Here is a 14,456-nt window from a genome sequence, read left to right as displayed (position 1 = left end):
TGGCTGGGCACTTCACCTGCCACCCCGGAGGTGGCCGCACCTTAGTGATGCTAGAAGGATATGCTTTGCTCAGTACATCAAGGTCTCTGGGGATGAAAGGCACTATATAAATGTAAAATCTGAGCATTGGGTCACATCCCTACAGCCTTCATTGCTACTTAATTCTGGCCAGACTCGCATTAAGGAAGGCAAGATTTGATCTATTATGATAGATTTATTATGCAGGGAAGCAGTAGAGTTTGCTTTTTTTAATAACAATTTCCCCAGTCTAAGAAACCAAGAGCCAGATCTCCAACTTAAACCATCTGGGTTACCACTGTGGGGCTGACACGTAAAGTCCAGTGCCCAAGCTACTGTAGGGGAAGGGTGCTGGGTTTAGTACTTTAACTGTGGATCAAGCAGAAAAGTAATGGAACATATTTCTGTCACATCAAAGTGCCAAATTTCATAGACATTAGGGCTGGTAGGGACCTCAGAAGATCATTGAGCCCAGCCCCCCGCCCAAAGGGCAGGAAGTCGGCTGGGCTCATAGGATCCCAGCAAGATAAGCATCCGATTACACCCATCCCTCCTTGGATATGCAAAGAGAGACTGCAGAAGCCCATTCACCCCATGCAAGAAGCAGTTAATGATGGGGTGGAGAGGATGCCCGGGGCAGCAGAACTAGTAGTGTCTGTCTGCAGCACTAAGCACTTGCGGAGATGTGGACCTGGGCCTGAAGTCACCGCTGCGGATGCCACTGAATGGACTCCGGGGAGCTGCAGTGGCTGCAGCAGGAGGGATCCTTGCTGCTTTGCTTCTCAGCTCCCATGACAAAGCCCTGGCTGGACTAGCAGCAGGGACAGAAGCAAGGAGCTCTGAAGCTGAAGCCACTACCTGAGTTTGTCCTTCACCCTACCCCTACCTCCCCATCCTGCCTCCAGTCCAAGAAAGAAGAGCCATGAGAGCCTTTCTCTGGACTTCTACTGTGACAGTGGGCCTGATCCCAACCCCACTGAGCTTGGGGGAAGGCTCCAGTCAACTCTCTTCCCTGAGTTTTGGGTGGGGCAGGAGTGACATCCTTGCGCTGGCCTGCTGCGTCCAGAATGTCGGCACTGCGTGTGGCTCGAGCACCCAAGGTCCTGTGGAGTGGGCCAGCCTAGGCACACCATGCAGCTGACACTGACCTCCAGTACACAGGGCATTGGCCTTGGAAATTATTTTTGTCCCCTATTCCCTTTCCCAAAATGTCTGAAGTCTTCTACCTGGGCAGTCACTACAAACCACCTAATGGGAGCTTGCTTGAGGGCTCATCCTAGGCATGTGACATCAAGCAGCACAGCTGTCTCCAGGAAGGAGCAGTTTCAGGCATGAGAGCTTGCTACTAGATGGACCCTGCTTTATGGGACCATTGGTTATCCTGTCCTTGGGTTCTGGCAGATGCTTAGCCCAGACACCATTGGAAAGCTCCTTGAACTTGCTGTGCACATTATGGACCCTTGACAGATGCTCTGGAAGGGGGACTGGTCCATAAAACCCCACAAATACTGTGCTCAGGAAGGGAAGGAGGTGTGCAGAAGTGAACAGACTCGGGTAGTCTCATTCCGCGCTAGCTCTCCAGGGCAGGCTAGTGCATCAGGGAGAACAGATGGAGAGGATATGTCCTCTGAGAGAGCTGACTATATTATCCTGCACCCTCGTGGAGTGATGTGGATCCCACTTGAGGATCTAGCCCAGATGGTAACTAGCTCTTGATCTGCCTGCGAGACAGAGCTGTGGGTAGAGCTTAGGACCTTGTACAATAGCGTAGGCTCTATTCATGGCTCTGCAAGCAACTGGCTCCCTATCCCCAGCCAGGTCTCTCCAGATCTCTCTCCTGCATTCACCAACAGTGAAACGCAGAGACTTCTATTGCTACATCTCTGTGGACCAAGGTTTGAAGCACTGCTAGTAAAGATTTCATAGACATTAGGGCTGGAAGGGACCTTGACGATCATCAAGTCCAGCCCCTACCCCAGGGGTAGGAAGGCAGCTAGGGTCAAAGGGTCGCAGCAAGATAAGCATCCAAACCTTTCTTGAATGAGTGTTTAGAGAGCCTCAGATGGCATTAGGGTGCAGCTAATGGATAATGCCTAGCTAGCCAGATGCTTGTGGGGATAGGCAGATGGGGCTGGAGAGAGGAGGGTGAGGTGGGGATGGCTAGGTTGACAGGTAACGGATGGATTGACAAATGCATATAAACATCGAGGCACAAAGCAAGCTGTGCTGCAGTGCAGTGCTGGAAGGGTTAATCAGTTCAGAGAGGAGAAAAGAGAGGGGCTGAGCTACCACTCAGTGGAAAGCCAGGAGCGGAGTGTAAAAGCAACGAACAGCAAGAGGCGCTTCCCAAGCAGCCCCAAAATATGGATGTGCCTCTGCCCTCCCCCTGGAGCAGCCCTCTGCTTCTCTGAGCTGTCCCCCCTTCCCCGACGCGCAGACACACACGCACACTTGCCTTTGGAGAACCCCTCCCTTGCTGGATCCCTGCCTGGGAAGGTGGAGAGAGAGAGAGAGAGAGAGAAGCAACGAAGCAACAGATCTCTGTGCCCCCAGCCTGTGAAGCCAGGAGCCAGCACCTGCCAGGTGATGCAAGAAGATACTTGGGGTGGGAGAGAGCTGCACCAGCCCCTGAGCTGCGACCTAGCTCTGCTTGTACCCCCGCTCCGTGCTGCCGATGCAAAAAGTGATCGTGAGCCGCCAGCGACTGATACACAGCCAGCCTGTAGATCCCACCCATTCATGCTACTGAGATCGGCTTGGTGCTGAAACCCAACCCTGGATCAGAGAGGAGAGGCAGAGAGAGGGGGCAAGTCTGCTGACAAGGGTGCATACATCTCCTCGACCTAAAACTGACACCGCCCAGAGGCCCTGCAGTGTCCCAAGGGCCCGCCTTGGGTCAGAAGCTCACCTGGAGGGGAAAATCTATCCATCCTTTCTGAGTTGTGTGTTTCTTTCTCAAAATAAAGCCAGTGTCCCCATGGGTCTGGTGGTCTCGGATGGGAAGCGGATTCTATGGAGTGTCTGAAAGCAGATGAAGGTGCCATAGAGGAAACCAAAACCAGTCCCTCTTGATTTTGGGGACGCCACCTTTGCCTTGGTCAGGAGCAACTGGTGATGTGCTTTCTACTCTACTTCCCAGATCAGCGGAATAAGCAGGGATCTCTCTTGCAGGCAGGAGCCAGTGCATGAAAACAGTTTAGTCCACGGTATTTCGTGGAGGGAAATATAACACAAGGGAAGAAACACTCTAAATATAGACAAGACCAGGTATCGATAGCTCTGTGTGTGTGTGTGTATTTGTGTGTGGTGTGCATGCATGTGTGTGCAAGTAAAGAGGGCTCGTCTTGCGGTGTAGATTTGAATCGTTTCCCTTCGGGTTCTTTCAAACTTTCAAATTTATTTTGAACCAGGGTGAAGCTCTCAAGTCTACTTTGGAAAGAGTCTGTTTTGGATTTTTTGTGTGTGTGCGCCACTGACACGAGCCAAGGGGGGAGGCAGATACTTCAGCAGCAGCAGCAGGAGAAAAAGTATTTTGTTTTTGTTCTCAAGATTTTGTTTTGTGAATCCTCTTCCCCCGGTGAGATACACGCAGATTTTTGTTCCCTTAATGAAGAGATCAAAGTGCCTTTGCTATTAGTGTCCCGGCTGTGGAGCAGCGGCACAACCCTCCGTCGCTGCTCTGCTCTCTCCCCAGTGCGGATTTACTTGTTGCTGCTTGGTGGATTTGGAGCAGGGGACTTGGGTCTTTAGATCTGATCTCCTTCCTTTGCCGTCTCCCTCTGAAGCAACCACCTGTGCACAGCAGCCCCCTCTTCCCGAGAGGGCTCGATGAGGCAAGCACCGGGCAGAGCCATCTGAGGTTGGGGAGAGAGAAATCTGAGCTCCCCCCTGGCTCTCCCCCACCTCTCTTCCCTCCCAGCTCCTTGCCAGAGGAAGGGTGTTTGGAGGGCATCTCCCATCCACCTAAATCTATGATCAGCTCGGTGTGTGTTTCATCGTACCGTGGGCGTAAGTCTGGGAACAAACCACCCTCCAAAACATGCCTGAAGGAGGAGATGGGCAAGGGGGAAGAGTCGGACAAAATCACCATCAATGTAGGGGGGACCAGGCATGAGACTTACAAGAGCACCCTGCGCACCCTGCCCGGCACCCGTCTGGCATGGCTGGCTGACCCCGATGCCCAGAGCAACTTTGACTTTGATGGCAAGAGCAACGAGTTCTTCTTTGACCGCCACCCTGGCATCTTCTCCTACGTGCTCAACTATTACCGCACGGGCAAGCTGCACTGTCCTGCTGACATCTGCGGGCCCCTCTTTGAGGAGGAGCTGACCTACTGGGGCATCGACGAGACCGACGTAGAGCCCTGCTGCTGGATGACCTACCGCCAGCACCGGGATGCCGAGGAGGCGCTGGACATCTTTGAGAGCCCTGAGCCTGGGGGAGGAGCAGGGGGAGAGGAGCCAGAGGAGGAAGGGGGCAGGGACATGACCCTCCAGCGCCTAGGCATGGATGACAGGCCACCAGGGGCTGCTGGAGCTGCAGGAGGGGGAGGATGCTGTCGCAGTTGGCAGCCCAAGATGTGGGCGCTCTTCGAAGATCCCTACTCATCCCCAGCGGCAAGGGTGAGTTTGCGAATGACCCCCCTGGGTGGGGAAGGGGAGGGACTGGAGCAGCTGCAGGGTCATGCACATGCACTGGTCCCCCCCCCAGTTCATTGACTCTGCTGTGGATCCACTGGTTCCTCCTTGGCTCCCACCATGGGATGCACTGGATCCACCCCCTTGCACCTCCTCTCTGGGGGATGCACTGCTTCCCCGTTCATCTCCCCTCCTGGCTTGCATCAGTTCCCCTCCTTCATTTCCCCCTGTGCTTGGGAAGAGTTTACTCTACCTGTCCGTTTCCCCCATCAGGATGTTTTGAGTCCCTTGCGCACACTTACCCCCTTGAGAAGAATAAGTTTTGTTTCGATCTCCCCAGCCTGCTCCCTCGAACTTCCTCTGCTCCACCCCGCCTCCTGTACCCAGGGTGGGTTTCTGTGGGGCATGGGTATGCATTGGTGGCTTCGGTCTCAGAGCTTGCAAGACCTCTTGCCCTGCCACCATCCCCTTTTCCTCTCCCCCACCCCAGCCAGCACACATCCCAGACAAGGCATTGTCAGGGACAGTCCTTGTCTGCCCAAAGTCCTGGCAGAGTTTCAAAAAAGCTCCAGAGGCAGCAGGATTATTTAGTTCCTCTTGCTGCTCTTTGTGTAGCTACACGCCGAGGACAATGTTTAACATCACAGTCTTATAGCAGGGAGTACAAGATTGCAGTGTGTGCTGCTCATGTACATGCACAAGCACACACTGACGAAGACATGCACAACCACCACACACATCCCCACCTCTCTCTCTCTCTCTCACTTCCATGCACACGAATATTATAGATATACACACATCATCCCCATACAAACACACACCCACTCCCATCTGCACATATTAAAAAACACAGAATATACCCATACACAAATATCCACAACATAAACTTCCTCATCTGTACATATTAACACACAACGTGCACATGTCTACATCCGTACCATTAACACACGCATGCAATGCACATGCCCATCCAGGCACTTGAATACACACCAGTATATCCCCTTTTTTATACATCTATTAGCATCCCACCAATGCACATTGCACATACCCATCTATACAGATTGATAAGCACCCAACATGCACACCTCACCGGCAAGGTTCCCTCAAAGCTGCGCGCGTCCATGGCCACTCACGGTTAAGCATCTGGTCTGTCACCAGAACACAATAAACATGTACACAACCTATGCAATTCATCTGTGCGCATTAACATGGAGACAAGACATGCACTCTTTTGTCTGTACACATTCGTCCTTCCCAACAGACACAGTCAGAAACATCCCCACACCACACATACACCTGTCCATACATCTCAGTATTCACAACACACGCCCAATGTATGCACATCAACATATATACAACACACCCGCTCATCCATGTATTAAAATAGGCATATATGCAATGTCTATCTGCATACATTAACACTCTAACACCCTAAATCATTAGCACATATCCAGATAACTTACTTTCCAGTTTATGCATATTGGTTAACGCATAACATACACCCCCCTCTTGCAAATGGATTAACGCACATTGTCACAACGTACACTTCCCATCCATACATATCAACACACCCCCTCTTGAGTCGGTATTAAACACTCCCACCCATCCAAAGCCATCCCCAGTAGCACAGATGTAGACACAATATGTTCTGACCCAATCCTACTCGTACACCTTTACACCTACACACCTTTGCATACTCATCTTTTTATATATAGTCTTATTCCATTTTTATCTACAAAACTCCACTCACTGATTCCCATAAACACGCACTTGCTACCACTTTTATCCATGTCTGCCCATGCAGGCTCATCCCTTCCCCTTCATGCAGTCATTCATACCCAGCTCAAAAATATTGGAAGAACCACTGGGGATCTAAAAAACTGGCTTTTGAGGGTTTTGAGGTGTAAAAGGGAACAGTCATTAAAACAGCTTCCAAGGCCAATCCTGCTCTTGGCAGGAATCACACCCAAGCCCAGAGAGCGGGAGGAGGAGGAGATTGCACCTAGAAAGTTTCCTTTCAACTAAAGAGAAGCCCAACAGACGCACAAGATAGATGTTTAGGGAGCAAAATCTGTTTCCTTGGAAAAGCTTCTGAAGATGTAAGCAAACCACTTTCTCATCTCTGAGGGATCTTTGCTCTTGAGAAATCCCAGAGAGATTAGGACAGAAAACAATCCAGTTGGGGGTTTTTTGGCACTGTGCTTGCTGACTCTTGGAAATACCTCCCCCAGTGCAGGAACTCCAAGTCTGTCTCTAGAGGAGCAGAAGTGGAGCTGCTGCAGCTTAGAGGCTAAAAAGCAGTTGGAATTGAGCAAGTGGCTTGCAAATGCTTCCTTCTTCTCTCCTATAACATTAAGACTTTAGTTAGCATTGGCACAGAAACATTTAGCTGTACTGCACTACAGCTGTAATGATCTTTGCCTCTCAACACTTTCCAGGTTGAGGTCTCCAAGGGTTTTGCAAAAATTTAGGATAACACATGACACTTTTACAGCTGGGGAAACTGAGGTACAGAGGTGTGACGCCATTTACTTTGGGTCACACAACATGGATGTTTATTATAGATTCCTAGGTCAGGGATCTGCTTCCTAGCCCCCGCCATCTATTGGGAGAAGGCTGATGTGGGGTGGCCCAGGCATGGGGCAGTCAGTGGGACAGAGACTATATCCTCACCCAGTATAACCCACTACAGCTGCAATTTTATGGGAGCTTGGGGGCATTTGAACTCAGGGTTTTGATGCTGTCACATCTCTAGCTCATACAGGTCCTTCTCCAATGAGGAAGCTGACCACGGGGCAGTGTAAATCAGTGTTACGAAGTCAGTGATGCTGTGATGTCTTGCATCTATTAAGAATCCAGCCCTGTGTTCATAGCCTGAGAAGCTGCTGGCTAGAGAAGCGTTTATGCACTTGGTGAAAATACAAATGAACGTCCTTCATGGGGAATAGCCTTGCATTGCAGCACTCTGGTGCTGGGGGAGAGACCAGGGGGTGAATGAGTGACTGAAATTTGGGCAATAGCAAGTATAGCTTGAATAAGGGATCCTCCTTGACTTAGGGCCCTCAGCCGGCAGCTGATGCATCCTGACCCTCCGCGGCTCAGAAATGGGCCGAAGCAAAACGAAACTAAATAGGTTGAGGTGGGATGGGGAGAACAGAGCTGATTAAAAGGGGCCTGTTGCTTAGCTACAGGCCTGTTGCCTGCACCCGTTTTGCCAGTACACCACCCCAGCTGATTTTCTTGTCTTGAGAGCCAGCTGCTGCCTCCCGTCTCCCTGTCTGGCTGTGGTACTCTTGCTTCATCGTGTCAGTCTGTTGCTACAAAGCATAGAGCTATTGCCATAGGGTGCCATCGTTTTGTCTGTCTCCGTTTTGCGTGGCACAGTTTCCCACTTGTTAGACTGTAGCTTGGGTTACTAGGACAGTCGCTGCATTGTCTTGTGCTGCTGTACAACCGGGAACATGTGTTGGCTGCCTTATTTCTGCCCTTCTAGCCCATGCCTTGCATGTCAAGTTGATCAGCCTTCATTCATAGATGTGACCAGTAATTTGGGATCAGCTGCAGAAAATGAGCCTTCAGATTTGTGTTAAAATGCACCAATAAATGGAATTTGTATCTGCCTTGCCACCAGCTGCCTCTGCTGATGTCAGTGTTCAAGTCGGTTCAATTTAGTTCACTGGGAAGCACAGACCCTTTCTTTTCCATCAGCTGTTTCTTTCTGGATGTTTTCAGTGAGCCAAAATAAAACAGTGCTTGGTAATTTTCCAGGCCGCTTCCAAAGAAGCAGTTTGAGCCCATTGTTTTCCCATAGTTGTATAGGTGCACTGCCCAGGTCCAGGGTTGGAGAGAGGCACATGAGGATATTTGAAATAAAGCCATTGTTAAGGAATCGGTCAGGCAAATATGAAGCATTATGCTTCCGGTTCTCTCTTCGCTCCCTCCAGAAATAACCTTGTTGGGTTACTTTGTTCTTTTCCTTCCCTGGTATCTGTTAGAAGTTACTTCGCTTCCTAGCCTGTAAAATCAGTGCAAATGGGAGGAGATTCAAGCCCACTCACACTAGAGACCTTTTTGCACCTGGCTGTGGAAGGGAAAGTCCCGTCAGATCACAGTGGCGCGATAAGGAGGGAAGAGGAGATCTTCTGAGCAAAGTCACAGCTGTTCTGCAGCATGTGAAGACCCGCACAGCTTTCTCCAGCTATTATCCTATGAACTCTTTTCCACTAGGACCTTTTGGAGAGAGACACGTTTAGGAGCAACAAGCACTCTCCATAGGGATTGCCAGGGGACTGGCATGAATTTCTAAGGGTTTGATCCAGAGGACACCACAAGAAACAGTAGACCCACGGTGGGTTTCCAAGCAGGTGCTACAAGCTTTCTTACCCTCCGTTTCAATCACTGTTCAAACCCGGCCTGGCCTGGCATGGACAGAAGCTGCTATCATGGATCAGCAATTGAATGGCCTAGCGGAGACCAATTAGCTGTGCAGTGCTATGACAAAAAACACCCCGGGAGTTAAGCCTTTGCATGTGTCTACCTAGCTGTGAGCGGATAGACTACCAATATCCCCTCACACTTTTATCTGGGATAGTGTCCTTGCAGTGTCCTTGCCCGTCTATAGACATGCAGTGAGGCTGCTCCGACGTACCGGCATTGCCACGCACCAGCAGACTCCAGCGTCATGTGTATCAGTGTCCCCGCACTCAAAAACGGTAGCGGGGCCGCTTTAAATAAAGCTCGTCGACATTTTTGAGTGCAGGGACGCTGATACACATGCCGCTCTGCGCGCTTTTATTAAAGCACTCCCCCACCCCCCGACTCCTGGAGCATGTCTGTAAACACGCTAAGCCCCTGGAGGAGAGACTGAGAGTCTTATTTCTGTCATTGCTGTATGACTTGATCTCACACGCTTATGCCGCTCCACCCATCTCTAAACCGCGTGTCTCCAGGTTCTTTCATTTCCTTTACCTAGGTCTAATATTTTTCACAGACGAAGCAAGGGGAAGACAAAGTGCTGGTGAGAGAAAGAGAGAGTGAGAGCAGGCTGCTTCCCTCAAGATGGAGATAAGACAGCAGCCTAGCCCCTTGGTACTTAACCTCCTGTTAGATGCTCTGCATTATCTCTGCATTAGCCTAGCAGCGAGGAGGCCTGATGGAAATGAATCTGGCCAAATTGCTGGAGTACACAAACAGCATGCAGCAACCTTGGGGATTTGAGAGGCCTAGCAGAAACCCCTTCTGGAGGAAGGAGACTTGTGCCATCCAGCTGAATCATAGATCAGAGCCGCTCCGCTTGTAGCGGTGGCTGCGGTGTTGCTCTGCTCTGTGCTTGTGGGTTGGGGTTATTTTTATGAGCATTTCATTCCCTGTGCCCCCTTGGAGCATAGCATGTGGATCAGCATCTGCCCACAAGGTTCCCCCAGGTATTTAACCTCTCTCCCCTGTGGGGTATGGGCAGCATCAATGCCCACAGAATCAGAGACCCAAGAGCTCACCCCTGGAGTCCAGCTCCCCCGGCATTGATGCAGAATTGTTCCCTACTGCGTTTGGAAGCCAGTCTCCAATGAGGCTTCTGCAGCTTCCCTGGGGCAACTATTTAATGCAGAGGTCTTGACCCTGAGCTGGGTGTAACTTGAGGACAGCAGGCACTGTTTCTAGCTTTGTAGTCTAGACAGGGGCAAAGTTAGAGGTAAAAAGGCAGGAGAAGGTTTCCAACCTCCACCCACAAAATAAGCTCCACCTGCTTTGCAAAGCCAGGAAGCTGTTCTTCAAAGATCGTGCAGATGTTTGAAATGCAACCCCGTGCGCCCTGGCAGGCCCTCTGGGGGAGGCTTTGAAGTCCTCCTGGGCTCCACCAGGCTCCTCCTGGAGATCATAAGTGGTGGGACTCTCTCCCAAGTCCAAGTACTAGGCAATCATGCCACCAGCACGAGTGACTCGCAGTGGACAGGACACAACTTCCCATGTGCTGCCCTGCCTCCTTCCTTTCCCACTTCAGTCAGCAGTAAGGTAGCTAAAACCATGGATGGGGCAATTGCCCTGGTTGGGCATCTGACAGAACATCCCAGCAATGGGAACAAGGCAGAGCATGTTGCTCAGAGCCACTATTTCAGGCTGTTTGCAGACAATGAGCCTCTCCGTATCATGGTAGTCGACAGGAACTGAATGCTGAATTCCAAGAGCCGCTTTTAAGGGTTTCAGCCTTGAACCTTGACCTTCTGATGTGATATTTTGCTGTCTGGATTCTCCCATGGAGTGACCTCTCTTTGCTCAGCCTAGTTCCTTTTAAACACCAAGCTAAAAAGAGGAGCCCTTTCAAAAATGCTTTGACTTGCTGCTGCCCAAAGGTCAGCTACAAGGTAAAGTTTTAAGATGACAGCATGAGCTGATGTAAAATTGGAGCAGCTGGGTTGACTTCAATAGAGCTATGTTGATTCCCATCAGCTGGGGATCTAACCCTTCTGTTTTTAGATGATGGCTATCTGCTGCAGCTGGTTTGGATCTCAGCTGCACTGGTCCTTAAGCCAGCCTAGGGCCATTGTGTAAGCAGTTATTTCAAATATACGCCGATGCGAGAGTGCAAAATTGGGGTCTAGCGCACTGTTTTCTCTGTTTCTTTCTTAATCTTCCTTTCCTCTCATTCTTTCTTTTTGACCCCTGAATCTTCGGTGCCTGGTTCTGATCTAAGTTATACTGCTACACTATGGGAGTCATTCCTTTCAAAGTCAATAATTGTGGGTCGGCTGTCAACGTGAGTTGGCCATTTACTTCAGAAGTGCTATGTGAATTTTCACAACTGACAATGTAGCTCAATATAATTGCATTGAAGGGGAGGAAGGTCAGAATGAGAGCTACCTGTCTTTAGCTGGCACATGCCCTCCATCCTCTTCTTCAGTGTGCTGTAGGGCAGGATCTTGCCCTTTCAATGGTTCTGATCGCTGGCCACGCAGGGCACATCCGGACGAGCGTGCACCTGAAGTCTGCGGTGCTGCAGACCTATCTGGGGCACCACAAACTGCATGTGCCGCACATGCAAGCATTTGCCACATTGCTGATTTGCAGTGCAGTGGGGGTTTTTTGACACCAGGAGATCCCGGCATTAAAAAAACAACACCTCTACAAGAAAAAAGTGGGGTGCTGCATGCTTCAGGCAGTGCACGCTGGCACCACTGGAGCCTGGCTAGCCAGAGGACAGTCCAGCTGCTGGCCAGGCTCTGCATACCTGGGTCACTGCTGCTGGAGCCCCAGAAAGTCCCCAGGTAAGGATGCTGGGGACAGCCTAGGTGCTGGCCCCAGTCTTCCCTACCCCACCTGGGGCAACTTGCCACGTGCCACCTAGCAGCGGCACAGCTATATTCCTGTTTGGGGGGATGCATCCACAGTGCCACACAAGGCAGCCAAGAAGAAATCACTGCCTTTGCCTTGATGAGCCCAGAATGGGATTCCTGGAGTCTGGCTGCAGGTCTTCTCAGCCATCCACAGGACTAAGTGCTTGATGTTTATGGCCAACCCTTCTGCCGGCGTGACTCAGGACGGCTCCATTGTAATCAAGGCTGATTCACTCCAGCTGAGGATCTGGCCTGTAATTTTTGACTGTCTAGCAATGCTGCTGTCCGAGGCAATAAAGATAGTTCAGAAAAGCAGGAGAAGATCCAACCACAAAACTGGACCAATTCCCTTGACCAGAAGACAGGGAACACTCACAAGGTCTGATCTTGTTTCTGCTGTGATTGGCAGAAGTTTTGCCATCAACTCCAGTGGGAACAGAGTCCTGCTTGTGGTATATTAAGAGTATCAGATCCTGGAAAGCTAAAGGCTTGCCTGAGCTTTTTATAGAGGAGACAGGAGAAGATACAGGAAAGCTTTCCAGGTAGCAGCTTTTCTGTTTGGGGGCTCTCACTGGTGCTCTTGGGAACAGATTCTCTGCATAACGGACTCTCCACAAGCTCATCCTGGCAGGAATGAGGCCTGAGTGTGATTAACTAAGAGAAAAAAACCCCCAAACAAAGTATTTCTGCTAAAGAGCATTTGATTTCCATATTATATTGGGCCTCTTTTCAGTTGCTTGTACTCAAGGTGAAGCAGATCTTAACTGGTCTTAGCTAGGGTGCTGTGCAAAGCCTTTGAACCTAGCAACTAAAGGGTTAAATGTTGGTATCTAATGAGCAAGGATTAGAGAGGAAAGCCAAGTTCCTCCTATGGACCTGATGTTGAACAGGGCTTGTTATCCAAAGGATAGCTGAAGCCATGACTCATAAACCAGGAGCATCTAAGGGAAGGTATCTGCTGTGGGCATATACAATTAGTGGATTAATGCCCTAGTCCCAGCATCAGCTCCGCTCTGCTAATTGATGCATTGCCTCTGCCATTCTCATCCATTTCCACCTCATCATCTTGCTCAGAGCTGGTGGTGCAGATGTGAAGAGGGGGCAGCCTCTTCGTGCACCTTTTGTGTGCACGCCTGGATACAAGGTCTGGCTAGACTGATCCTCAGTATAATCTGATTGCAACCACCTGAGACTCCCCAGCGTGGTCTCCCTTTCGAGACAGGGTCTGACCAATCTCAGCAAGTCCTTCCGCTAGAATTACAAACCTTGTGGGGAAGCAAAAAAGCACCTCTCTATATCAGAAACTTTTAAATCTGAAGAAGTGAATGGCACCGCTATCAGCTCTGGCAAGAGACGTAGCATTTGCATGAATTGCAAACCGAGGCTTTTTTAATTGATGCTGTTATACCAGCCTGAATTCATAATGGACACTTGCACAGAACTGTTGCTACAGCCATTTTCATAAACTCCATCATAACTCCGGCAGCTGCTGCAATCTGACACACCCTGCAGCCACGCTGCATTGTAGCACTTGTAAAAGATTCTGTATCGATGGCCCGGGAAACCAAAGTCCATCATCTCTCTGCAGAGCAGCTGGGGTGTGAGTAGGGTAAGCTTTCTGGCACCTAGTTCACTGAACTTTTCTGGGGCTGGGTGGAGGGCAAGGACTGAGGAGAGGCCTCAGCGGGTGAAAATCAACAAAGCTCAATAGAGCTATTTTAGATTTAGTGAGGCCATGCGCATTTACATGCTTGAAGCTCTCTCTCACCTTGTCTAGAACTATTCGGCACCTCGTCTTTTTACTGAGGTTGCCAGGTGTGATTTGGACAGATGTTCCCTAGGAAGTTTGTTGCACGCATGGCCTTCTGGCTGGCACACCAGACTGTGGTGCAGGAGAGGTGCGTTCCAGTCCTCTTCACTTGTGTCTCAGTTTTCCCATCTGTAAATGGGGTTAATGATACTGACCTGCTTTGGGATCAACTGATGACAAGTGCCAGGTCTTTTTATTAGACAGCTTCAGATTTAGATTTTTTTAGATAGCATCAGTTATCTTAGGTACCTGATTCTCTACTGGCCTGGGGTCAATTGGCTCCACTGGAGCTTCAGTGCTGAGGCTGGATTTGAACCAATGCCCAGTAGAAGAGGGTAAGGCTTGTGTGGACTTTCAGATACTAGCAGCTCCAGCTCAAGCAGCTCGAGGCTATGACCAGAGTTTCCAGTGAAACCAGATCTAGCAGTCCTCTTTGCTCTCAATGCAGGGGTGGTTGCATGTGTTTCATAGATTTCATAGACATTCAGGCTGGAAGGGACCTCGGGAGATCATCAAGTCCAGCCCCCAACCCCAGGGGCAGGAAGTCAGCAGGGATCACAGGATCCCAGCAAGATAGGTATCCAAATGTGTCTTGAAGACGTTCAATGTAGGCACTTGAACCACCTCCGCTGGCAGGCTGTTCCAGACCTCGGGGGCTCGGAC

The 14,456-nt window shown here is 50.2% G+C and overlaps 1 protein-coding gene across 5 annotated transcripts in view; it reads left to right on the top strand.

Annotated features, from left to right (window-relative positions):
- The first annotated feature begins 2,368 nt into the window (after positions 1-2,368).
- KCNC4 (potassium voltage-gated channel subfamily C member 4) overlaps positions 2,369-14,456 on the top strand; it is a 48,532-nt gene continuing 36,444 nt past the window's right edge. For 4 of the 5 annotated variants that reach the window (XM_019546262.1, XM_019546260.1, XM_019546258.1 and 1 more), the window contains exons 1-2: positions 2,369-3,285; positions 3,429-4,640. In XM_019546262.1, the coding sequence (XP_019401807.1) occupies positions 3,990-4,640 (651 nt within the window). In that variant the 5' untranslated portion in view covers positions 2,369-3,285; positions 3,429-3,989. Of the gene's footprint in view, positions 3,286-3,307; positions 4,641-14,456 lie in introns of those variants that run through there. The other variant, XM_019546259.1, reaches the window with a different exon arrangement.

The sequence above is a fragment of the Crocodylus porosus genome, unplaced genomic scaffold (genome assembly GCF_001723895.1).
Source record: "Crocodylus porosus isolate Cpor-Errol unplaced genomic scaffold, CroPor_comp1, whole genome shotgun sequence".
NCBI classification, from domain to species: Eukaryota; Metazoa; Chordata; order Crocodylia; family Crocodylidae; genus Crocodylus; species Crocodylus porosus.
This window is presented reverse-complemented; position numbering and strand designations above follow the sequence as displayed.